Genomic DNA, 26,646 nt, shown 5'->3' on the forward strand with positions numbered 1-26,646 from the left:
GAACCTTCCTGCTGCGTCACAGAGGAGAGCACCTATTAGGGCTGGGTGCTGAGCTATACGCGTCGTCTTGGTGATGTCTGGAGTCCTCCCCACAGCCCCGTGCATCGAAACTCAGAGAGGCTTAGTACGTGGGCCCAGGGCCACACAGCTACTAGAGCCAAAGTTGGGTTCCGATCTGTGTTGTTTTAAATAAGAGGTTCAATTGTAAATCAGAATATCTTTTCCTTTAAAAATTGTTTACATTTTTTAGAGTGATGTATAACATACATGTGGAGAAGTGTGCATCAGACAGATGAACGGCTCAGTGAATCTTCACAAACTGAATTCACTGCAGAACCAGTACCAGATCAGGAAACACATTTCCTCTGCACCCCAGAAGACCCTGGCCCCAGCCCCGCCAGGGTGACTCATCGTGCCTCAGCACAGAGTAGTTAGTTGTGCCTTCCCTGTACTGTGTGCCAGTGGAAGCACGCCGCCTGGACTCGGTCAGGCTTCTCCCGCTCCCCGTCATTCGCGTTGCACAGAAATGTGGATGTAAATGGGCCCCGTGAGATTTAAAAATAGTTTTTATGCAGGTTGAGAATTGGCCAAGCAGTGGCTGATTGAGACTAGGAAAATCTGTGGTCTGAGTTGGATCTGATTCACCTGCGGGGTTGGCCAGGTGCACCTGGGCTGCCAGGACGACTCCACCCTCACGTGACCATCAGCATCATTAAGCGGTGCCTCCACCTAACGAGGGCGGCTGGGGCTTGGGCTTTAGAGTCGTATGTTTGGGTTTTGTTCCTGCCGTGCGCCTACCTGCTGTATAACCTTGTAATCCCCTCCCTGGCTCAGTTAATTCATCTTAAAATGCATACTGCAGCCCCTCCCTCACTGGGGTAACGTGAAGGTTAAATGGGGTAGTGGGCAAAGAGTTAGAAAATGTTACTCTTTTTTTGGCCTAATCAGGTGTAGTGCCCGATCGGCCACCAGAGGGTGCTGTTGGAACGTGTATGGCGCCTGCCCATCAATGCAGGTCGGTGCTTTCTGCCTGTTGGGAACTCCCACCGTTGTTTCACTGAAAAGGTCTGCCTCTCACATGGTGGCCCACTGTTCCTTGATTCTGGACTTGTTGCCAAGCTGTGCAGTGACTATGCTTATTAAGTGTGTGGTTTGGGTGAGCTGGTATTACCCACATCTGGCATGCTCTCCTTTCCAACATATTGCTCCCTGAGATGAATTGCTGTAGTAAATTATACCAAACACAGAGAGCAAAGTCCCAGTCTTAGCACAGCTACTCTTCTTTGTTGTAATTAGTCATTTGAAATGTCCCTCTAACCATGATGCTGGCTACAGGTCGGGGACCCCAAGACTTGCATTTGTCCAAGTGATGGCTCCCTATATTACAGGAAATAACAGATGATCTCCCAGCACAGGGCTGGGCACAAGGTGGGTGGGCACGAGGTGGGTGGGCACGAGGTGGGTGGGCAGATGTGCTGGTCGACTTGGAAGGTCTTGGTTAAGTTTTGGCTTTGTGATTTTTCTGGGTGGGGCTCTTTGGCAATTTACTGCTTTCTCTGAGCCCCAGGCTTCTCCTCTGTAAAATGGGGATGATGGTGGGCGTAGGGATGGCACCATCCACTTGGCCACTGTAGGGGACAGTGGGGAGGATCAGCGTGGTCATGCTTTGGGCCATGAAGTCTTGAGGCCTTTCCTTCCCGTGGCTGTCGTGTGCAGACTTTCCTGGGACACCAGCTCCAGGAGCTCTTGTGCCTTTCCCTGCCTGGCCTCCCCCAACCCTGAGTCTGCTGTTTGCTCACCTGGGACTGCCATTGCTCGCCTGGCCCACATATTTGCAGTTCTGGAATCTGGCACTTTGAGGATAGGCTGTCCGCACCCACCAGTTATCTCCTTGCAATGCATATTAACTTTTGTGCCAAGAATTCCTTTTCCCCATCAAATCTGATTTCCTCTTTTCTTTTTTTGGTTATTGTATCAATTTTATTATTAGGACAGAAAGGCCGGAAGAGGCATTAGTGATATCCTCAGCTGCTCCCACCCGGTGAAATTTCTCATCAACATCAAAGAGAAATACCAAGAACTCAGCCGCCGTGGGATGTGTTTTGCCTCATGTCCAGAGCTGGCACGTCCTGCAGTGTGGGCAGCTCTGGCCTTGATCTCTGCCTCAGTCAGTGTTGGGCCCAGAGCTGGTTGACTTGCCTGAGGCCAGAACTGTCCGGGGATCAGTAAGGCTTCCTCCCCCAAGAGGGAGATCTTACTATTTTGTCCCTTTATTTCTAACATCAACTTAAGTGGCTTTTAAATTTTTTCTTTGGCTACACATGTAATCCCCATTGTGAAAGATCGTAAAAACTCGGAGAAAGCCTTTAAGCTAGGAAATAATTCTATTCATGATTCATGTGCTCAGAGCCAATCACTGGCACTGGGTGCTGGGAGCTGGGTGGATGGGCAGAGGGTGCTGGGTCCTCTTTCCCTTTCTCTCTCGCTCCCTCCCCTGCCCCCCCTTTTCTCTGTTTTTTCAGACCAATTTCCTTGGCTTTTCCCCTGCCAGTGAACAGTTTTCCCCTAGTCACCCAGGTGGAAAACCTTTTATCAGAAATTGCAAATTGGCTGCCCTCAGGCCAGATCTAACCTTGCTTTGTTTGGTATACACAGTTTTTTTGTTTGTTTTTGCAGAAAAATCTCAGTTGCCAGTGCTTCAAAATCAAGAGACTCCACATACAAATTCAGCATTTGGGCCCCCATTGACTAGACCTGGCCGGCAGCCAGGGGACAAGGCAGGCTGCTGTGGGCCCTGCCCTCTGTCTCCAGACCTCCCGGGGTGGGCCCCCTGCCGTTCCTGGCCAAGTGTTGGACTGTAGGGCTCTTCCTTGGTCGCTGCCTGCTTGGAGGCACCCCGCTGTCTGGCCTGCCTTAAATCCCTCCTCCCCCTGGACATCCACGGCTCTTCCAGGAGGTAAGGCTCCCTGCCTAGGTCCCTCCTCCACTGGCTGGGCTGCTTCCTTTCCCTTCTTCCTTTCCTCCAGCTGTCTTGCCACCTCTTGGGCCAGTTCAACTCCCCCGCCCCCCCACAATCTTTCCCCAGGTGCCTCACCGCAGAGATTTCTGCCTTCTCCACAGGCTTTCCTATGGCATATGGTCAATATGGTTTTGTGTAGATGTGCACACATAGCCTGCTTTCCTACCTAATTTGTAAGCTCCTGGTGAGCTGATCAAGGTAGCTTTGGAATCATATAGGCCTGTATTTGATCCTCCTAGGCAAGTTATGACTTCCTCATCTGTAACGTAGGATAATATTATCTTTGTGTCTGACCTGTTAGGCAGGTCTACTGTGTACAGCTTTGCAGGTTGTACACTGAACAAGGGTGTCACTTCTGAGGGGGGCTCATCGCACATAATAGATTTGTATGTTTATTATGAAAGTTTTCCAGCAATGGCAGTAAAGTGTCTTGTTCCAACAAACTCAATGTGTTACGTCACTTTCTGACAGGGGGTGCTAGTGTCTTAAGGAAGAAGTGCATTTGCCCAGTTCTCACAGAGGTGCCTTACGGGCTGGCAGCAGAATTAAATGTGAAGGAGTGTGAAAGCACCCGGTACTGAGGATATGTTTATCTCCTCTCTCTTGAAAGCAGGGCTTGAGTCCAGAAGCAGTGCTGGCAGGCTGTGGGGGGGGGGGGGGGAGGGGGGGTGCAGAGTGGGGACGTGGGACCTTACAGGAGAGAGCTGGGGTTAGGAGTCAGGCTTTCCCAAGCTCACGTCCAGCTGCCTAGCACTTAGACTGTGCGGAACCTGCGTTGCCTCATCGCCTCCGTCAGATATGGAGATATTCAGGTATTACTGAATGTCATCGATTCAAACACTAATGCTTTGACATCTCTAAAATTGGGAGGTGTCTTACAATTGGTGTGATAAGAAACCATTGTGTCTTAGTTTATTTGGCAGTGTTTTTATCATTTTTTTTTAGTGGTATGTAAAATATTAGTGCTTCTCAAAATAGGCGTTTTCTTAGATTTGAGGAAATTCAATAATAAAACCTATTTCATAGGATTGCTGTGAAGATTAGATATGCCTGGCATGAGCCTCTGGTGGTGCCCTCATGGTGAAGGTTTAATTAATTTAAGCTTCCTTCTCCTCTATAGCCTCCTCTTTCAATCCCATTGTTTTGGTTACAGCAAGTTTTCACTAAGTGTGATGATGATAACGATGTTGATGACACGGCTGGTTGAAAGTTCTGCAAGATAACCTAAAGGGAAGGAAAATATTTTGTCCTAACCTGAGTCTGTTTTCCTAAACATAAAGGGAAAAGTTATTTTAAATTCTGCACAATATGAGAATTTATTCATTATACTGGCTGTGACATCAGTCCATCTTGATGTTGTTAAAAATATTTCCACTCCTATTGGAAGCTGCTGGCCCTTATGAATTTAATAACCTGTGGGTAAGTGAAAAACGAGAAAACAAAAATATAACTCAGAAAGAATTTTCCACCCTACTCCTCTTCTCATAAGTTAGATTATTTAATGGGATCTTAGCTTTGGCTGTTGAACTCTCTTTAAAGTTAATCAATCCAAGTAAATATAGTTACAAAGCAGAGAGGATGATTTATGCTAATCAAGGAGAAGAAATAAGAGATTTGTGAGCCATAGCTTTTAAATAGAGTAATTTAATAGTCTAGTCATGTAGCGTTTTGTCTTCTTGTGGTTATTGACAAATGTTTAATCATTTTGTAATCATCCGTTTGTCTAACACTTATTGAGTGGCTGCTGTGTTCCTGGCAGCATCGTTGCCAGAGGGATGGTGGCGCTAGGCTGGTGGGGCTCTCGCCACAGGTAATGAGTGCAGGTAGTATGGAAGGTACCGGGCAAGGGGGTGGGGACCACAGCCAGCCCTTCAGACCCCGAATCTCCCACCATCACCTGGAGACGTGTATACCAACTGGACTGTGTCCTGGCTGTGTCTCTGCGAGCCGTCTCACTCCACCTTTCTGAGCTTTACGTGCTGCACAGGGTGGCTGGGATTGAATGGGGTGATGGGTCAGCCACCTAGCAGCATACACAATCTTCTCAAATTTAGTGTCCTTTCCGGAGGATCCAGACTAGTTTTGTTTGCCATGGTATTTTTTTTAATTGTGTATTTTGACATAATTATAGATTCACAGGAAGCTGTAAAAGTAATACACAAGTCTCGTGTACCCTTTACCCAGTGTACCCAATGGTTACCTTTTTAAAATTTTGGTAAAGTATACATAACATAAAATTTATCATTTTAGCCATTTTTAGGTATAGAGTTCAGTGGCATTAGGTACATCCACATTGTTATGCAGCCATCACCTCCGTCCATGCCCAGAACTTTTTTATCTTCCCAACTCGATGGTTACATCTGATATCACTAACTGTTAACCAACATCAAAGTCAAGAAGTCCATGCTGGTACAATGTCTGTGTGTATAGTTTGAATCTGTTTTTATCATGTGTGTAGATTTGTGTAATTACTCCTGCAGTTAAGATGTAGCACTGTTTGTTGACATTTTACCAGTTTGAGCGAAGTGTAGAAACCTTCCCACCCTTTTCATCCCTCTACCGTCTCTCATTTGTAGTATGATTTTCATAAATGTTTCTTCTGTATACATTGGAACCACATCACACAGAGGTGTACTTTGTGCTTCAACCATCAAACATAATTTAGAGAACTCAAGAGTGCCACTTCTTGGCCTTTTGGCTAAGATCATGTGAAAACTCAGGAAAGTCTGTTTTATTAACCCGTATTTTTATGCTTTCTTTTGCTGTTCCAAGATTTCTTTTCTCATTTTCTTTCTGTTTAGAGAACTTCCTTTAGCCTTTCTTTTAGGTTAAGTTTGCTGACAACAAATTCTTAGTTTCCCTTCTTCTGAGAATGTTCTGATTTCCCCTTCGTTTCTGAAGGCTGTCATCACTGGATATGGGATTCTAGGTGGACGTTCTTTTCTTTTAGCGTTTGACAATGTCGTGCCACTTCCTCCTGGCTCCCATTGTGTCTGATGAGAAATCTGTTCTCAGTCACATAATTTTCCTGTAAAGCATATTGTTTTTTCTTCCTACTTGCAAATTTTTTCTTTATCTTTAGTTTCCAGAAGTTATGATGTGCCTTGGCATGGATATCTTCCGGTTTGTCCTGCTTGCGATTTGCTTAGCTTTTTCAATTTGTGGGTTTTTTATCTTTTGCCAAATTTTGGAAATTTTTAGCAGTTATTTTTTTGAGTGCTTTTCCAGTCCCACTCTCTTTCTCCTCTTCTGGGACTCTGATGACACACATGTTAGATCTCTTGTTATAGTCCCACAGGTCCCTGAGGCTCTGTTTATTTTTTTCTATATTCTGTTATTCAGATTATGTGCTTTCTATTCTTCTGTCTTCAAGATCACTGATTCTTTTGTCTTTCTCATTTTGCCTCGAGCCCATTTATTAAAGGTGTTTTTGTTGTTGTGTTTTTCTGTTCTAAAATTTCCATTTTGGTTTTCTTTATGTCTTCTGTTTCTTTGCTGAGACATTCTGTTTTTTTTTTTTTTTTCATTTGTTATAGGCAGGTTTATTCTTGTTCATTAGAGCACTTTCATGATGTCTACTTCAGTCCTTGCCAGATCATGCTGATGTCTGTGTTGATTGTCCTTTGTCATTACAGTTGAGATTTTCCTGGTTCTTGGAAAATCATGAGAAATGTTTTTTTATTGAACCCTGGGCATTTTAGGTATTATGTTATGATCGTGGATCTTATTTAAATCTTCTGTTTTAGCAGGCTCCATCTGATACTGCTCTGGCAGGAAAAGGTTGGTACCACCTTGTTACTGCTGGTGGGGGTAGAAATCCGGGTTCCCCACTCGGCTCTGTGGACACCTGGGGGAAGGTGGGGGAAGGTGTGCCTCATGACTGCTGGGTGGGGTGGGAACTCAGGCTCCCCACTGGGCTTCTGCTGCTGATACCAAACCTGGCTAGGAAGGGTGGGGTGGCTCATTACTACCTCCACATGGCCTTCAGTGACACTTCAGTGGGGAGGTCATAGCTTCACCATTTCGGGATGCTGGTGAGTGTTGGCTCTGCACTAGGCCTTCTCTGACACCAGCCCAGCTGGGGGTGGGAGGGCTGCTCTGTTAACTGCTGGGTGGGGTGCCAGTCCTGGCTTTTACTCACCTTTGCTGGTGGGATGGGGCTGCAGTGCTTTCTGAGGTGTTTGGCTGTTGCAGGGTGGATGTTGTCTAGAGATTTCTGTCTTGCTAGGCTGCCCCTTTCCTGGTCCTCTGGCGAGAGACAGGCTTTCCCTGGAGCCATTTTTGCCTGTGCCTGTTGGTGCTTCCAGATTGCTGATGTTTCAGCTCTCCATCTGGGTGCTAGGAGGCAAAAAGACAACCCAGGCACGTTGCCACTGTGTTGTTCTCTGGGTCCTGAGGTTGTCTGTCTTCTTCTCTCCAACTTTCAGTCTTCTTATGTTTGTGTTATCTATAACATCCAGATTTTCTTAAGCTGTATTTAGCAGGAGGAATAGAGAAAAGTTCATCCACTCCATCTTTCTGGAACTTGCTCCCTGCCTCCCCGCTGCCATCCTCTGTGGCCGTCTGGTTCTGCTCACAGCTGCCCACCAAAAGCTGTGGCGTTTATGAGCCGTGCCTTGGGCTGCGCTTCCTGCCCTGCCTTTTCTTACCTCCAGCCGGCCCTTAACTTTTGGTTTTCATTGTAGTCAGCTTTCCTTTGGATAAAAAATGTTTTAAGGTGTGGCTGGGAGTCTGTGCCTCTGAGTAGGTGCTGACAGCTGTGTCCCTCTGCATCCTGGTCTCGGGTGGCTGATCTGGTCTCCTGTAGACAGGTGGGCTCTAAGCTAGGAAAACGTCATCCTCTCAGTGCTTGGAAGGAGAGAGTTTGGGATGTAGAAATCAGGTCACGCTTGGCATTTCCCCGTCCTCAGACCCTAAAGTGCCTCCCGGGGAGTCTGAGCCGCTTGTTCAGGTCACTGCAGTTGTTTGGACCTAGGCCGGGAGGGCCACAGGTGCTGTTGTGCTAGGCTGCCGCCGCCAGCTCTCTATGTTGTGTGTCTGACAGATTCAGTGACGGGCCACAGGTACGCCGCCAGTCGGAGGCTGAGGCCAGAGATCCTGACTCTCGGACCCAGACAGTTTCCACAAGATCTTTAGACACTGATGCTGTTTCTAACATCGTAAGAATGTAGAAGGAAACATAGTTTAAGTTTTTACTTGGGGCCCCTGAGACTGGCCATGTCAGTGACACCACGTACTTCCTCTGCCGCCCTCTGTGCTGGGCTCAGCCCGCAGGAAGTGGAGGGCGCTGGGGGACCCCCGAGGGGAGGGGTTTGCCCAGGGTTTGCATGCTATCAAGGTGGTATTTCTCCCGTCTCTCCCGTCATCTGTGATGCACAGCAAAAGGTCTAGAAGGTTCACACACACCAAGCTGCTCAGCAAGGCTCTCTTTCTCGGAGGGGTGATGGGGGCTGTCTGTAGTCAATACGCTTCTATATTATATGACTGTTTTACCATAAGCACTGTTTTACAATATGTACTCATGTGTAACTTTTGTAGTAAATAGCAATGGTAATATTAACCGGGAGACCCCAAGGTGCTTAAACCCTGTCTTGTTCCGGCCTCCCGCCCCCGAGACTCACGGCGGTGGACGTGAGAGGACAACAGCAGAAGGAAGGGGATGCTCTGGATTGTGTGCGGGGTGCCGGGGCGTCCCGTGAGCTGGCTGAGCCTCTGACTCCAGCTCGAGGCTGGACTGACCCTCCTCGTCCCTTTACTCAAGGGATCGAGACTAGGGGAGGGTCCCTCAGAGGGGCCAGCTCTAGCTGACCACGTCTGCTGCCCATGTCTGTGCCCTGTCAATTCCCAGGGACCCTCCCAGAGTCCAGGGGGCCCAGTCACCCTCCTGGGGACCTACGGACCCATATTCTAGGCTAGTTCATGGCCACCTTTTGGGAGGAGTGGGGTCAGAAGACCTAGTTTGCCCTGAGGCCCCCAGAGCAGGCGGGGAGGTCAGAGGTCACAGACGGACCTGGCTGTTCCTGGCTGGGAATGTTTGCAAATCAGGGGTCAGAACCGAGGTCTTCCTTACACAGTTATTTTAAGGCTTTCCTTTTTTACTAGTACAGAGAAGCTGGTTAAAAACTGGCAACTATTTCGTAGGAGTTGAATGCTCAAACCCTAAACTTCTGTGATTTTCCTTGTGCTGAATACGTCATTTTCCCTTTGAATTCCTCTGATAAGAACGAGTACACAGTAATTGGGCCTAAAAATGCATCCAAATTATAGCATCTTCATCAGAATTAGCTGACAACATAATTATGATTTTATTTCAGGGTATAAGATACATTTTTTCATATTAGCCCACTATAAAAAATGAAAGAGCCTCCTTTATTATTATTTTGGCAGATAATATTCTTACTGTCTGGGGGATGCAGCCTGATCTGGCACTGTCTCTGTGTGCTTTGCCACTTTGCCGTTTGTTCCTGCTTTATGGACATCTCCAGACTGTGCACAGTCACCCCCACATCCGAGGCCTGGGAGGCACCCACAGATCATGTTGAAGAGGGTGCATCTTGCACTCTGCTCTGGGCTTCTGGACTAGACTGTTTTTAAATACAGGATTGCAACGTTAGTAGCAAAACAGAGCCCACCCACTCACATGGCTTTTTTGTGGTCCTGTTGGCTTTATGTGGCTGTGTGCTCCTTACCAGCGCTGACCCCGGGTCTGGGTCAGGGAAATGTGGGTTCTGCCTGGACACGGCACTTCCCTGGCGGTGAGGCAGAGAGAGGTGAGCCTTTCTGAACCTCAGTCCTGCACCTGTAGACTGGGGTGCACGGAGCCTGCTGGCGGAGAGGTGGGAGGATTGAATAAGGTAATGGCGGTCGTGGTGGGGGCTGGAGCCTATGCCTGGTGCACTCTGGAGTCTGAGAGCCCTTCCTGTGACCACCTGTCCAGGACCTGGCTGCCTTTTAAGATCCATTCAAGTGCTTCTTCCCAGAACCTTCCAACCTTAGCCAAGGCTCTCTCTGTTCCTCCAGTCCTCGTCTTTATTGTTTGCAGCATGTGTTTTGGCTCACACATTTGTTAAACACCTTTCATGTGCCAGGTCGGGGGATGTGGCCTTGAATAAGACACTGTCCTTGCCTGAACAGCTTGCAGCTGAGCCTCCAGAACTGTGTTGTGTTTGCTGTGCTCTCCTTTTCCTTGCTTTTTATTTTTCCTTTGAGATGGGGTCTTGCAATGTTGCCCGGGCTGGCCTTGAATTCCTGGCTAAGCTATCCTCCCTCCTCAGCCTCACGAGTACGCGCCTAGCTTCTATTACTTTGCTTGTTAGAAGGTCTAGCAGTCTTTCTGATTTTTTAAAAGTTATTTAAACTCATTGTAGAAAATACAAGTGATTAAAATAAAAAGTTTCACAGTCAAGATTTTGGTGTGTTTCCTTTCAGCCTGGCTGGCTCTTCTTCCTTCCATCCATTCATGAATAATGTCTGTTCATTAATAACAAAATAGTGTTCACACCAAGTAGCTGTGTCTTCCATTCTCTACTGTGTACTGTTCATTGTGAGCATTTCCCTGTGCAATTCACAATTCTTCGAGCGCATGATTTTCAGCGGCTGTGTTCTGATTTGTTTCGTGGGTGTGTCTTGAGCTGTCCACTGCTGAGCACTTAGGTTGTTTCCGGGAACTTGCTGTCACAAATACTTCTGCGTTGAGTATCTTAGTGCACAATCTTTGTTCTCATTTTGGAGGATCATGAAGGCAGGATCTCAAGAAGTGGAACCGCTGGTCCACAGTTGTGACAGGGCACCTTCGAGGTTGTTGGCGCTTTGCTGACGGCAGTATTGGTTCATGAGCGCCACGACCCACCACACTCGAGTGTGTCTGTGTTGCAGGACAACTTTGTGGGGAGAAGGGTTCTTGGGCGCAGGGCTTGTCCTGGAAGCCAGGCCTCCTGGAAACCCTGAGCAGGCCCTGAGGGGGGCTGCCCTGCGGGCTGAGAGTTGTGGAGGCTCAGAGACACTTGGCTGCCTCCTCCTGGGCCTTTTTACATGCTCTGAATGCACCTGCCTCCCTGCTGTTCTCTTGCTAGAAGGCCTGGAAACCCTTTTAACCAGTAAAAGTCATTTGTTCCAGCATAGCAAGTGCTTGGAGGTGGTGTCTGTTATCTAGTGGCCACAGGACCCTTTTTCTTTTTTGAGACAGGGTCTCCATTTGGCGCTAGGCTGGGGTGCAGTGTTGTCATCAGAGCTCACTGTAACCTCAAACTCCTGGGCTCAAGCAATCCTCCCACCTCAACCTCCTGAGTAGCTGGGACTATAGGCGCACACCACCATGCCCAGCTGATTTTTAAATTTTTTGTAGAGATGGGGTCTTACTGTGTTGCCCAGGCTGGTCTTGAACTCCTGCCCTCAAATGATAATCCTGCTCTGGCCTCCCAGAGTGCTGAATTACAGGTGTGAGCCCCCGAGCCCGGCAGGACCCTTCCTTTGGATAGTGCAGACCTGAGGAGGCTGCCTGCTTTCTTAAAATCGCCACCTTGATCTAAGCCCCTTTGTGTGACTCTCAGGCCACTTTGTGTATCTCTCATCCCTGAGGTTCCCAGTCTCTCCCTCGTTGCTGTACTCTGTGCTTTGCCTCTCATGCTTGCTATGTTTTTTGGGTGCAGCCTCTCTTTCCCATCCCCTCAGAGGGCTGTCTCTGCCACTTAGGATTGGGTCCTTCATTTGCTGCCTGCTGTGGTCTGAATGTTCCCCCCACCAAATTCCTATGTTGAAACCTGCCCCCAATGAGATGGTGTGAGGAGGTCATCAGGTCATGGGGGTGGAGCCCTGGTGAATGGGATTAGTGCCCTTATAGCTGAGGCCCCCAGAGAGCCGTCTTCCCCTTCCACCAAGTGAGCACAGCGAGGAGGCACCGTCTGTGAAGCAGGAACCAACCCCCGCCAGAGAATGAATCTCCCAGTGCCTTGATCTTAGGCTTCTCAGCCTCCAGAACCGTGAGAAATAAAGTTCTGTTGTTTATACCCCCCTAGTTATAGTATTTTGTTTTAGCAGCCCAGACGGACTAAGACAGTGCCCTGTAAGTGGATTCAGGTTCTTGATGCTTTTCAGCTTCAGCCTGGTACACCCTCTGGGAAGCCAGCCCCATTTCTCTGCCCCAGCATGCCCCGAGCCCCATCCTGTGTTGCCTGCTGCTGGTAGGCACCTCCGCTCAGATGCCTTGCCCGGACCGCTGGGTCCAGACCAGTCCTTGCTCCCACCAGCGGACACCTGCCTCCCTCTCTCTCTGTTGCCCTCATTCGGGCCTGACTCCTACTCTGCAGATCTGTGTCTGGGGCCTCCTCTCCGCTCTCGTGCCTGGGCAGGCACTTTAATTTCAGTCTCACCCCCCATACCAGTGCAATCCTTTGCCCTTCGTCCCCTCACTCAGCCCTGGCCACTTGCTGACTTCCAGGTGCACCAAGGTGACCGAGGCTGGCCGGCTGCCACGTCTGTGGACCTCACGTTGTAGGGGGAACCGTGTGTTACGGGGCTCTGCAGGGTCCGGGGGCAGGCACGCAGGGAGCTGACGCAGCTCGGTTGTGCGGGGCCTCCCCCACTAGACCAGCCCTTCCAAACACGGCTTCCCCAAGCCTTTGCTCTGCTTGCAGACGTCTGGCTCTCCCAGGAACTGCCAGTTCCCGCTCAGATGCCTGTGCTGGGCCTTCAGAGCTGTCCCTGTGGGCACAGGTCCCTGTGCTGTCAGCAGATCCGCTGATTCACCTCGCTCTTGCCTCCTCGTTTCCTTCCTCTCTGCATCTGCCCTCCCATCTTCTTGGAGCATCCCTGTCCTGTGGCACTGAGCTCTGGTCATCCCTTGGCTGAGAAGCCTCTCCTGCCTATGGCAGGCTTTCCGGGTCAGGGTCCCTGCCGCTGTGCCCTGCCTCTTGGTCTGCATTGCACAGCTGAGCCCTCAGTTATGTGTGAGTCATCCTAGGCCCATGCGTGTGACTCTGCCTCCACCCTGAGAACCCCAGGCCCAGTCCGCCTGCCTAAGAGAGCTGCACATGCAGAGGCGTGCTGATAGCAGATGGCCAAGGCCAGGTGCCGCCCTGGGGTGCTCCAGCCTTCAGGCTGTGTGGAGCAGCTGGGAGGCAGTTTATTTCCAGCCGTCTCCAACACTTTATCACACACAGGTGCAGAAGTAATTTTATTTAATCTCTAGATGATGCTTGGTGTGCCTTTGAACTAGGAGACCCCTCATAATAACTCTGGTCCTCAGAAGTTCTGCTCTGTTAAATGTCACAGAATTCCCTTTTTTCTGGGAGCATCCTAGGAACCAAGAATACTTACAGGTCAGCTGAGAAATAATTTTATTAAAAATTGTAAGCTGAGATTGTTCTGTGATGTGTCTGTCCAGTGAGACGGTGGCCTCCTCTGTGGCCAGGCCTGGGCCTTGTGCCCCATTCTTCTCTGTCCCCAGTGCCCGGAGTGGGCCCACCTGTGGTCACTGCTCAAGTGATGCTGAAATGAACAGGTGTGAAGTTGATACATGGTTTGGGGATTATCCTCTTCTTCATAATGAGTGTCATTTCAGATGTGACCAGGTGTAGAGTCCTAAGTATTTCAGCTGTAACCTGGTGTAACTCAGCTCATGGTCTGCAGCCAAACAGACCTGTGTCAGACGCAGGTATTAACAGTAGAGGCTCCGGCCCTGCTTCCGCCCTGACGCGAGCAAGGTGCACATCCTCTCTCAGCCGCAGTTTCCTCACTTGTGGACTGGGAAAATTACAGACTTCTTGCCTAAGTCATTGGGTTGCTGTAGGATCAGCAGGAAGCATGTTGAAAATGACACAGCTTCATATAAAGAAAACAGTCTTACTGAAACCTCTTCTTGGTTTGGAAGCATTTTGGGTTCCTTAGGAATAAAACATTTCTTAAAACAAATATCGACTGGCAGTATTCATGAGACATTTTCATTGACGAAGCAGTGTTCTGCTTTGTTAAATTTCGATTTCCTGTGTTGTTTGGTAGGAAAGAATTCTCTTAGGTCATTACCTTCCCTGCTTGTTCATGGCGAAAGCCTTTCTGTAGCTCCAGAGGGGCTCACTCCTGTGGCTGCAGTGCCTTGCGGGGCTTCCGCCCTCTCCCTGAGATGCTGTGCTGGCCTGGCGCCTTTCTTCCTCATTTCCCCTTCCTGCTAGGGGAGTTTTGCTGTAAGAGAAGGAGAGAAATGGGGTGGGGAGAAGAGAGGTTTTTGTTTTAAGATGGGAGATTAGGAGTGTGTTTGCAGGCCGATGGGAGAGATCCAGTAGGGAGGGAAAAAGCCAAAATGACTGGAACAATGTTGTTGAGGGGGTGGGTGGGGGTGGCTTCTGCACACACAAGCCTTTGTGTGCCCTTTGTCCAGTAACCTTCCCAGGGAGGGGTGTGGGATCAGTCTTCCCAGGCAATAAGGGGTGCATCCTCCCCCCGCCTTTTTTTAGATACAAGGTCTAGTTCTGTTGCCTAGGTTGGAATGCAGTGGCGTGATCATAGCTCACTGCAGCCTGGGATCAAGGGGTCCCACCACCTCAGCCTCCTGAATATTTGCCCCTACAAGTGTGCACCATCATGCCAGGCTAATGTTTTAAAAATTTTTTTGTAGAGGTGAGGTGTCACTGTGTTGCCCAGGCTGGTCTCAAACTCCTGGCCTCAAGTGATTCTCCTGCCTCAGCCTTCCAAAGTGCTGGGATTACAGGCATGGGCCACCATGCCTGGCCTAGATCCTAAATTTAATATTTTGTATAATTGTTTTATTAGATTGAAAACTGAGTGTTCTTTTTCTCTCATTATGTCTTCTTGCCTAGTATGGGATGAACATAATGAACTGTTAGTAAATGTTTGTGAATGATGATAATGCATTAAATAGGAATTAAGTGGCTTAAAAAAAAGCAACAGATTCCCATCCTTTCATTGAAAGGTGTCTTGGCTCTTGAGAAACGCTATTTTGGTCAATTTTTCCTTGTACCTAATTTGAGAGCATCTAGCAAGCATACTTAATTGCTGTCAGTGCAGTTCATTCATTTGAGGAGTAGGATTTAATTTTTTAAGTTGCATATTCATTTTTTTCATGGCTGTACCTATATTGGAATCTGGGCTGTTGAGTAGATTTGGGTAACTGAAGAGTCTGTATTAGATACTATCCAGAAGGACAGAGGTTTTGAAATACTGAAGAAAGAACTTTCTGGCAACTGGAGCCCCCTGAAGATGGAAGTACGCTGTCTGGCATGGAGGTGTCCACCAGAGAGATACAGTCTGGGAGAGCCTGGTGATTGCTCAAAGGGGTGGCCTTCAGTGTGTTCTTTGCAATTAGAAGTAATAACTGTTTGTGTGGAGATGAAATTAACATATTTTTCTTTTTATTTCTTGCAGAAAACACGCCCATCTTCATGTGTAAATGTTGTAACCTTTTCTCACCAAACCAGTCGGAACTCCTCTCCCACGTTTCTGAGAAACACATGGAAGAAGGGGTTAATGTTGATGAGATCATTATTCCCCTTAGGCCTCTGAGCACTCCTGAACCCCCCAACCCAAGCAAAACCGGAGATGGTAAGGGGGAGGGGCGGGGCAGGGTGCCTGTTGATGTCGATTTGCTCTCAGATACTTTCATGCCAGCTCTGTTTCGTGAGCATAGCAGAAACCTAGAAATTCCACATCTCTGACCCAGACGTGACAATAATTGTCCAACTGTAGATCTGCTCAAATAAAATGTGTCTCTGAATTCCCCATACTTGGCCCCTGTAGGGTACCTTTCCAGTGCCTGGTTGATAGATCAGTGAATGAATGAATGAACGGAGGTGGCAGTATCCAACGGTGTGAAAAGCATGAGCTTGTTGTCAGGCAAGTGTGAGTTTAATCTTGCTCCAGTACCTCCTAGCTGCATTACCTGAAGCAAACCATGTTACTTCTCCAAACCTCACTTTGCTTATCTAAAAAATGAAGACTAATATGCCAGTTCCAAGAAGGTCTGTGAGGATTAAGTCAAAAAATATACCTGCAGCACCTAGGATGATGCCTGGCACACAGACAACAATAAAGGAAAGGTGTTGTTCTAACATACATGATTAATAAATAAGTGTATATAATCTGAGAAACATTTCTCAACTGGGTGTTTAAACCTGGAATAAGGATTCAAATTGCAAAGCCTTGATTCACACGGAATCCTTCAGGTTCACAGTCTGGGTGCAAAGTAAGATACATCTTGTCTGCAGCATCCAGACATCTCCCACTGATTGGTGTCAGATGCAGCAGGTGCACGGATTAGAGAAACCATCCAGGTACTGTAATTAGGTCCCCAAAGACAAAGAAAATATTATATATAGTACAGGAGGAACAGTTGCAAAAATCCCCCACAAAACTATTTTTATATGATGAGGGACAGCAGCCAGTATCCTGTGCAGAAGCCCAGTATATGGCAGTAAATGTCCCATTGTAGGATTCATTAGCCACACTAATAATCCAGTTGTCCTTTCCTGGGAATATTCAGACTGGCATTTCTAAACAGGCTGGCTATTGATCATCTGTCGGACACCGTTAACAAGGAGAGATTCCAGACAAAAACTGTTTCGGTTAACAAGTCCCTCTGGCCATTCCCAGGGTGCTTGGAGAAATATACCTGACAGAGAATTAAGTTGTTGGAAAGTCAGGAAGTTCTCCTAGTTACTGTTCATGACATAAAGTGAAAAACTAAGAAAATCCAGCACCTGAAGCTAGTACTGGCCAGTAAGGAAGAGCGATTAGTGTTTGTATCATTGTCACCATCACCTAATACTCGACCAGCCCCTCCATACACACGTCCTCCCTCTTTTCACCAATCTGCAACCTGACCAAATTTGAAGGCCACCCCTCTGCCTGGGAATCCCCTGTAGGTGTCTCTGCCTGGCTTACTCCTCTGTGGTCCTGGGACTCCTTTAGCTTGGGGTCACCTTGAGCTATTCTTCCCTGGCCCCAGGAATTGTTTTCTTAATTTCATTTTCAGGTGTTGATTACTAGTTTATAAATATGACTGTTATTTATATACTGATCTTATATCAACCTTGCTGGAGTTGTTTATTAGATCTGATAGTGTTTTAGTGGATCCTTAGGTGTCTGTGTAAGTAGCCTTGTCATCTGTGAATAGAGATGATTTTACTTCTTCCTTTGAAATCTGGGTGCCTTGAATTTAATTTTCTTGCCTAATGGCCCTGGCTAGAAACTCCAGTATGATGTTGATAGAAAAGGGTAAGAACAGACACTCTTGTTTTGTTCCTGTTCTTAGGGAGAAAGCCTCCCTCTTTTTTTTCTGGTTAGTCTAGCTAAGCCTCTCTTTTTCTTGACTAGTCTAGCTGAGAGTTTGCCAGTTGTGTTTATCTTTTCAAAAAACCAACTGTTAGTTTTGTTGATCTTTTCTCTTGTTTTTCTATTTCATTTATTTCTGTTCTAATCTTTATTATTTCCTTCCTTCTACGAACTTTAGGCTTTGTTTCTTCTTCTTTTTTAGTTCCTTGAGTTGTAAAGTTAGATGTTTGAGTTTTTTTTTCTTTTTTTTCTAAAGTATGTGTTTATAGGTATAAACTTTCCCCTTAGGACTCCTTTTGCTGCATCCCATAAGTTTTAGTATATTATGTTCTTGTTTTGTTCATCTCAAAGTATTTCTAATTTCTCTCATGATTTCTTTTTGGCCCATTGGTTATTTATGAATGCCATTTAATTTCCATAAATTTTTGAATTTCCCGAATTTCTTCCTATTTATTTCTAATTTCATTCCACATATTTTGTATGATTTCAGTTCTTTTAAATTTATTGAGACATGATTTATGGCCTAACATGTGGTCTATCCTGGAGAGTATTCCATTTGCACTCCAGAAGAATTTGTATTCTGCTATTGTTGAGTGACGTGTTCTATATATGTCTTAGGTTTTGTTGGATTATCAATTTTTTCAAGTCTTTTATTTCCTGGCTATTGCCCAGATTATATAATTGAGCAATATGTGGCTTAGAGACTCAGAGGAGTTAAAACAACATATACAAGGTTACCTATTTAGCAAGTGAGAGAGTGGGATTTAGGCCCAGCTGGTCTGATGGTATTTGTGTGTTCTTTTCATAGTCTTGGTATAATCAAACTCTTACTTTTTTTTTTTTTCTTCAAAGCGATGGCGTCTTGCTGTGTTGCCTAGGCTGGAGTGTGGTGGTGTGATCATAGCTCACGATAACCTCCAACTCCTGGGCTCCAACAACACTTCTGCCTTAGCCTCTGGAGTAGCTGGGACTTTTGGCACATGCCACCATGCCTGGCTAATTATTTTATTTTTTTGTCGAGGTGGGGTCTTGATACGTTGCCCAGACTGGTCTTGAACTCCTGGCCTCAAGTGATTCTCCCTCTTTGGCCTCCAAGGTGCTGTGATTATAGATGTGAGCCACCATGCATGGCCAAGCTACTTTTATAAATTATTTTCCTTTATTAAATAATTTACCTTTGACTTAAATTCTTCTTGAATACATTTTCTTTTTGTGTTTGTATATATACTGAAAGATTAGTTGCCTGTACAATTTAATTTTAAAAAGTATTTCTTAATTCCTTAAACTCAGCCTTTTAATATGAGAAAATTTCTTCAAAAGTCTTTCACTAAGAACTCCAAGCCTTTCTTTTTCTCTTTGTGAAAGTTCATAAAATTTGAGGCTTGTAGAGGCTTAGTTTCTCTCTAATGATTTCCATTCAGGTTTAACCTTCACAATTCATTTTAAGTTGAGAGATACTTGAAATGGTTTAATTACACCTTTAACTCAGTAGTAATTGATTTATTATTTTGGTCTCCCTTTATAACATGAAGGCTTCTAAATCCTCTGTTTTATTTTATAGCCTTTTAATCTTTTTGCTCCTGTAGGAAGTGGTCTGCAGAAGGACCTTTCATTCTCCTCCTCTCTCCCTAATCAAACCTCTGGCTGTGATCCAAGAAGAAATTACCTTATGGGCCAGACTCATTCTCGTGTGTGTGTGTGTGTGTGTGTGTGTGTATGTGTAAGAGAATGTGTGCATATGAATGTATGATCATATTTGTGGGTATGCGTGCTCGTGTATGTGGGCATGTTTGTGTGAGAGTATGTGTGAGAGCGTGTGCATGGCGTTCATGCACCCTGATGGGGCTGGGGACCTGTGCTGGCTGGAGGAAGGATTCGTGTGGGTCTCCTGAGGACCTTGTTTTAGTCCTTGCGTCTTCCCTTTCCTTTCAGACCCTCAGTAGAAACTTTTCCCTCTCTTTTTTATCGTTTCCTTTCCTCCCCCTTCCCTCCTTCCACTTCTTTATTCATTAGCCATTTATTGTGTGCCTGCTGTATGCCTGGGTGCTGCGCTAGGGCTGAGGCCGTAGGGTCCCAGACACTGTTCCCGTTGGTTCTGCCGCCCCAGGCTGGTGGATGGCAGGTAGGCAGAGAGGCAGTTTCAGTGCAGCTGGTGAGTGCTTCTCTGGGGTTCAGGCCGGGCTGCTCACGGTAAAAGGACGCTTCCCTGGAAGGTTGATGTGTATATTTAAATCTACGTGTTGTCTCTTCTGGACATTTATCGCAGATAAAGTGTACGTAGGGATGTTGTGAGCCCTTTAATCTCTGGTTGGCATGTGCAGTGGAAAGGGCATACGTCTTGGAATCAGGTAGACTTAGGCTCCAATCCTGGAGCTTTCACACGATTGCTGGGTGTGTACGGTGCCTTTGTATGGATTACAAAACGCGCCCCTCTTCTGGGGAGACGAGTTAGTAACAGTCCCTCTTTCTGGATGAACAAACAAACATGTGCTGAGGGCTGACGCAGCCAGTGTCCAAGCACACAGCTGGGCTGGTGGAGCTGGCCCTGGAGAGTTCCCACTCGCCCCGCAGGCCACAGCCTGCACCACAGCCTCCAGGCCCTGCCGGGGGCTAAGGCGAGTGGCTTGGTCCCTCCAGGCTGTCACTTTTGTCATCTGTCAAAGGGAGATAAGAAACCGGCCTTTTTTGTAGGTTCTCGGACAAGTGAATTTCATATGTGATGCCTTAGTCCGTGGTGGGTGCCCAATGCTTGCTTATATCCGTGTGCTCTCCAGCCCAGGGCGTGGGATCACACTGAAGCTTGTAGCTGCAAGAGACTATCATCGTTTTCCTGCAGAACTTAGAGGTCAGAGTGGGTTATTTCTGTGCTCTGATAGTAACTGAACCAGCCAAAGGACTTGCTATGACACGCGTGTGAAGTGCACTGACTCCAGGGAAAACAGTTCTGGGTTCAAATCCTGCCTCTGCCACTTATTAGTGTTGTGACCTTGGGGCTAATTTATTAACCTTCTTAAGCCTCAATGTCTTCAACTATATAATGGGGATAATACTAATGCCTCTCTTGGGGATTAAATGAGAAAATGCACGGTGCCTGAGATATATGTGCTTAGTAATTATTAGTTATTGCTGTCATTTACATGGCGTTTCCATGGTACAGCTGGTAAAACCACAGGAGCAGGCTTGGGATACCTTCAGCCTCCCCAGTGCCTGGCATTGTAGAACAGGATGCAGTCTGTCCCCGCACAGGGGATCTGCTTTCCTCATAAACCTAAAAGGCTCATGCTTCCTCGTTTCTGATAAATAATTCATTGTCTCCCCTATTGTTTCCTGGGCTTTGGAAATAAATGTCAGGGAGATTGACTGTCAGGGCCCTAAAATGTTAGTCTTTCAGGGTTTTCTGAAATTCTCGAGTTGATGTGACTAGAGATTGAGCTGCCCCGTGTGAGCGCTGGGAGGCTGGCAGTATCCAGGGTTTTAGGCATAATAAAATTTGTGTGCCCCTAATTCTGTATTGGATTTCCTGGCGTGTGAGCTATTTTAAAATGAAGAAATCAAAGAAAAAAATGCATATTGAGCTAGAATGAACAAGAATGCTTGTACATCAAGGAATCACATTATCTAACAGTGGACAGGCTGGGAAGGTAATAGGTTCTTAAAAGGGATATTCGAAGTTAGAATCTTAATGGCTGAAGCCACAATATTAAACAGTTGCCATTTATCAGTCACCTTCTGAGTACTGTGCTCAGCATTGTAATGGATTGCTTTTATCAGTAGTGACTCTATAAAATAGAGGCAATTTAGTGTTTATTTTGTACATTGGAAACTGAGGCTCAGGGGGGATTTGAACCCAGATCTGCCTTAGTCTAAGCCAGTGTTCTCTGTACCACACATATTGGCTCTGTTAAAATGTCTAGAACTGACCTTTGTTACCCATGCCTCAGGGGCATATGATTCTGCAGAAAGATTTTTGATTGGGAATAAGGAAACCCAAATCCTTATTCGAATTCTGCGTTCTCAGCAGCTAGTTCTGGAAAATGTGCCAAGTCACTTGAACCTTTGGGTCTCTTGTTTCTTTTCTTATTGAGGAAATTATGTTTGCTACAGACATCTCTTAAGGTTTTTATGAGGATGAAATGAAACAATAGCTGGGAAAGTGTCTTGCAAACTTGAGTGATGTACAAATAAAGGGCTTACGTTATTAAATTTTTGATAATGTTGGACTATTTTTTTCAATACTTCTCATGTATTTTGATTGCATTTAAAAACTTTTGGCTGATTCTTGCTGTCCCTTGCCAGTTTTTGGCCTTAGATCTGCAAGGGCAGTTTTCTGACTAAGAGGAAGTTTTCCCAAACTATGGATTTAGAGCAGGATTAAGGTGACCCTTTCTTCCTGTTGGAAACTTGAGACGCAAGAAAGGCCTTATTATCCAAATGTTTCTTTTCCTGTCATCAAACAGCTGTCCAATGTGCGCTTATTTATTAAGTGGCTACTCCATATCCAGCTCTGTTCAAGAACGAGTGGGACCTGGGAATTAAAAGCCTGCTCAAACCTCGGGGTTTATAATAAAAAGTGGGGAAAAAGAGAAATAATCAGGAAACAATGTGGGCGAGTACACACCCCGTGTGTGTGGTTCACATTATAATGCAAGTCAGGTTGAGGAGGTGGCTGTCCTGCTTGCATGGCTAGGGACAGCCTCCTGGAGGAGGCACTGAGGTTTGAACTGGACCTGAAATGTTAGGGTTGGAATTAGGGTCTGGGGTCTGATCGGGAGTGCAGGATGTGGTCACAGGCAGGCAGGGGGAATAGTGCAGGTAAGAAGAGATAGGAGTTATCTGTGCATATTTAGGGAAGTCTAGAAAATTGCACTGAGTAGTAAAGGGGGAAGGTAGGGGAGCTCTGTGTGTGTGTACGCGTGCATATGTGTACATGCACATGAGTGTGTATGTGCGTGTGCATGTGTGTAGTGTGCTCAAGGACCTAGACCACCAGGCCTGGGGCAAAGTCATCCAGAGCACTGACGGCCCTAGAGCAAGGAATGGTGGTGAGACAAGGGATGGAGGCAGAGAAAGCCTGGAGCAGAGGCTTGGCATCGGGAGACCCCGAGCAGGTGTCAGGGTGGCAGAATTGCTGTGAGAGTGGATAGATTGACTGGACAGACGTGTTTAGGCACAATCCACAGAATTCAGTGACAGACTGAATAAAGGAATTCAGAAGGAAGAAGAGGAATTAATGCTAACTCTGCTGAAGTGTATTGATTTAGAGGTTACATGGTTTTCCTTGCCCAGTTCCAAGATTCTCAGCTCTTCCATAAAATGCGGGTAGTTGACAGTAGGAACTCATTTTCAGTGCTTAAATTATCCCAAGTTCATTTATGAATATTTCATTTTTAGCTAACTAATTGGTCTTGAGAATCTGAATTATGGATGCAGCAAGTTGGAAGATTAGCTTTGTCACTATCCTGTTTGAGGCTTTCCAGAGCTTTCAGGGCTGATTTTATTTCTGCCTTGCCATCGGATTGTGTGCTGTTCGTCAGTTTTAATTCACCCAGGGTGACTGGGTGCCTGCTGTGCAGGGCACTGGGTTAGGTGCCGAGGTGGGTAAAAAATAGTTGGGCCAAGGACTCTGCCTCCGAGGAGTCTCCAGCCTGTGGGAGGAGACTTGCAGATAACACAGTGCTGTGCTCCTGTACGCGGCAAGTACACAGTAGGCGCTGCAGCTGCTGGCTGTGTGCTCTGGCGAGTCTGTGTGGAGGAAACACGGGGGGCCCTGCTACACTGAGTTTGTCAAATTCAAGGCCAAGGGCACAGTTCTCTGAAAGACTGCCAAGTGTGCCCAAACTCCTGCCACAAATTCGGGGGTCCTCGAGCCACCCTCGCTTCTGACCGGATAACTACAAATTTGGGGGTCCCTGTGGCCTTTCTCCGGCTTGATAATTTGCTAGAACAACTCACAGAACTCAGGAAAGCACTATACTTATGATTATAACTTTATTGGACCAAAAGGATACAAATCAGAAGCAGCCACGGGGAGAGATGTGTAGGACAGGAAAGGTTCCTAACGTGAAGCTTTTGGTCCCCCTGTGGAGTCCTGGACAAAGTTACCTCCTCCTGGCTACAATATGTGACAATACTCAAGAGTACTTCTAATCAGAGAAGCCCATTCAAGTTTTTACTGGGGCTTGATGACCTACTGGCCACATGGCTGACGTTTAGTCCCTGTCTCTCCTGGAGGTTTGTACTAATACCTTTATTCTTCTGTCCCTCCGGAGGTTGGGACTGATGTACCCTGTTCTAAAGTCCCCATCATAAATTCCATTGTTTGTCTGGTGGCTAAAGTTTCCAGGCAAGCAAAGGTACTCCTACCGGGAGGGACATCCAGGGGTCTACGGGTCACCTCCCGATAGCCTAGGGCAAAGGCCATACCTCTCTTTGGGTAACGTTAATTCTTCCCTGCACAGCTGCATCTTCGTAGAGCATTTCACAGGGGTGGCTTGTATCTGCACAGGCAGGATGTCAGAGTCTGTCATCCGGGGTTAGACCTGGGCCGCAAACTTCAACAAACTGTTATGTACCATGTTTCTGCAGCTCAGCTGATGTGACACGAGGCGGGTGTTTTATAGCCTCACCGCTAATTCTGCTTCTCTGATATTAATTGCTGCTTCAGTAGGTTGTACAAGTACACGTTGTTGTGAAGAAGAATAAGAAAAGTTTTAACGACTTTTAAGAAAACGGTTTTTCCTTACTCTGTACCTTCCTTTCTTCCTTCCCCCTCCCTCCTCCTAGACACGTGGGTGGGTTCTCCTATAAACACAGTCTTTGTTCTCCTCTGGGACATCCTGGGAGGGTTCCAGGGTCTTGTGTCCATTGTTTGCTTCATTTGCTTTCCTGTCATTAAGTACCGTCTCCTCCCTTGAGCTCCCCCCAGGAGAAGGGGTGGGGGAAGGCAGTAATCGTCCAGGTACAAGAGGCTCTGGTTTGAGTCTCTCAGCTGAGACTGGTGATTCATCCTTGGCATCGCAGCTCAGCAGAAGCTCTGTCGCAACAAGGCCCCCCTTTCTCAGGAAATCTCCTGCCCCATTCTGGGGCCTGGTCTCCCTGAGGTCTTGAGGACCCCAGGTCAAAGTCCCTGCAGTCTCTGCCCGTCTCTGTTCCTTCCATTCTGATTTATGAGCACGAGTGACTGACTGAAAGGATCCTCATGGTGGTAGCAGTGGATAAAGTGGCTGGCGTTTGCTGTGCAGAACCACAGCTCTAGAGAGAGCAGGAAGGGACCTGAAAGATACCCTGAGTCTACGGATGAACATACGCCCAAGATGGTGCCAGAACCTAGGACTGCTTCCTAGACGTTAAAAGGGGATTGCTGAAATGCCATGCCTCGGCCAGACAGATGACTCTAGCACTGGAGATGTCAGCCAGGCTGGTGGCAGCTCCCTGCTTGGCTTCTCTCAGAGTTACCTCTCAAGTCGCATCACCTAAGGCCACACCCCTGCTCCCTGACCTGTTCTCCCTCTTAATCCCCACCTCCGTTTTGGAGGCCAGTGCCTTAAAAATGAATGCTAATTAAGAAATGCAGGTTGTAAAATGACTTGGAACTTGCTCTACAGCAGGCTCTGATCATGCCATTTAAAATCATTAGGTCGCCAGGAAACTTGAAAAATATTGTTATTGTCTTTAGTCCTATAATTTGTGGCTTTAGATTGTAATTATTTTTTTCCTTTCTCACCAGGGCAGCTTGACTCTAATAATTACGACTCTTTGAAATTATCGAAATAGTTGTGTAACTCATTAAGAGCATGACAAGCTCGGCATCTTTTGAGAACCCTTTGCAAAGATGTCCCTAAGCAGTTTCTGAGAACTGGATTTCAGTGGAAATGGTGGCTAACAAGGGGCAGGATTTGTGACATGGGGGCTGACAGCCCAAACTGAAAATCCTTCCAGCTTTGCAGAAGCAGGAAGTGCAAAGGTGCTGATACACTGCTAGTCTTGAGTAGGACTATTACAAAATTGATTACCTATCAGTATACAGATGCAGTGAAGATGATTAGCACTGAAGATGATTTTTTGCAGCTGTTAATTTCTAGAATAGCTTCAGATTTTTCTTTCATAACAAAATGTGAAACCTGAACATATCCTCACACTTGGAAGTTGAGTGCAAGCCCTGCACTGTCATCTCATGTGACTCCATTGTGCCCTCTCGTTTCCTTTACAGAGTTTTTGGTCATGAAGAGGAAGAGAGGCAGGCCTAAGGGGTCCACGAAGAAGCCCAGTGCCGAAGAGGAGCTGGCGGAAAACATCGTGAGTCCAACCGAGGACAGTCCTCCGGCAGCAGAGGAAGGGAGCAGCCTGGCTCCAAGCAGCTTGGAGTGTAGCAAGTGCTGTCGGAAGTTTTCCAACACGCGCCAGCTACGGAAGCACATCTGCATCATCGTGTTGAATTTGGGTGAGGAAGAAGGAGAAGCAGGTACATGCTGCCCAAAGGGCTGAACATGTCACTTTCTTATTGAGAGGTGTAGCTACCGATACCGGTTTTTTACTGGTTTGGTTATTGCTTGGGGAAATAGCATGTATTTATACAGGTCTCATCCATCTGGAAAAGTGCTTATTTTCCTAGTGATTGTTGTCACTGTGAGTCATCTTTGAAATGAACGTGTTATCTGGTAGTCGATGCCCAGGGTGTGTAGGTCAGGGGGATGAGTTAGTAGATGCTTTGGGGGTTGCAGAGATGGTAAAACACCATTTCTACCCTTGCTGAGCTTGTGTTTTAGGAGAGAAGATCAGGTTTTCAACTGCAGAATGTTGAAGGATAGTAAATTGCTAGTGGGGGAAGACATGTGGTAGGAAGTCAGGAGGGAGCCTGGTGTCACAGTTTGGGTGGCATCTGGATGTCTTAGTCCTCCTCCTTTAATCCAAATGCCACCCAAACTGTCCTTACTGTGAGGGACCATGATTGACTAAATAGTGACTGAGAACTGGAATATTGGGTGCTTCCTCCAGATAAGCTTCAGCTCTGAAGCAACTTCTGAAGGAGGCTGAAAGGGGGATGAACATGAGCAGGGAATGAAGTCGCCGTGGGGCAGCATGTCTGTAGGAGGAAAGAAATAGCAAGGCCGCACTGGAGAGGCAAGGGCCGCTGGGGTGGGTTCTGCTGCTGCTGTTTGGTCCTTGTACCATGTTTGAAGTGTTCAGATTGTACCCTGTGTTTAAGAAGTTCTTTCTGTTTTGTGCTATGCTAAGCATGTTATGTAGGAGGTAATTCTGGTTAAGAACAGACTCTGGAATATGGCTATCAGTGTTTGAATCCCAGCGCTTACTAACTTCTTTCTGCCTCAATTTCCTCATCTGTAGAA

The 26,646-nt window shown here is 46.8% G+C and overlaps 1 protein-coding gene across 2 annotated transcripts in view; it reads left to right on the plus strand.

Annotated features, from left to right (window-relative positions):
- Positions 1-26,646, plus strand: part of ZFAT (zinc finger and AT-hook domain containing) — a 187,649-nt gene that overhangs the window by 16,403 nt on the left and 144,600 nt on the right. For both annotated transcript variants that reach the window (XM_069465392.1, XM_069465391.1), the window contains exons 2-3: positions 15,395-15,571; positions 25,509-25,760. In XM_069465392.1, coding sequence (XP_069321493.1) covers positions 15,395-15,571; positions 25,509-25,760 — 429 coding nt within the window. The remainder of the gene's footprint in view (positions 1-15,394; positions 15,572-25,508; positions 25,761-26,646) is intronic.

This window comes from Eulemur rufifrons, chromosome 3 (assembly GCF_041146395.1).
Source record: "Eulemur rufifrons isolate Redbay chromosome 3, OSU_ERuf_1, whole genome shotgun sequence".
Taxonomy (NCBI): Eukaryota; Metazoa; Chordata; class Mammalia; order Primates; family Lemuridae; genus Eulemur; species Eulemur rufifrons.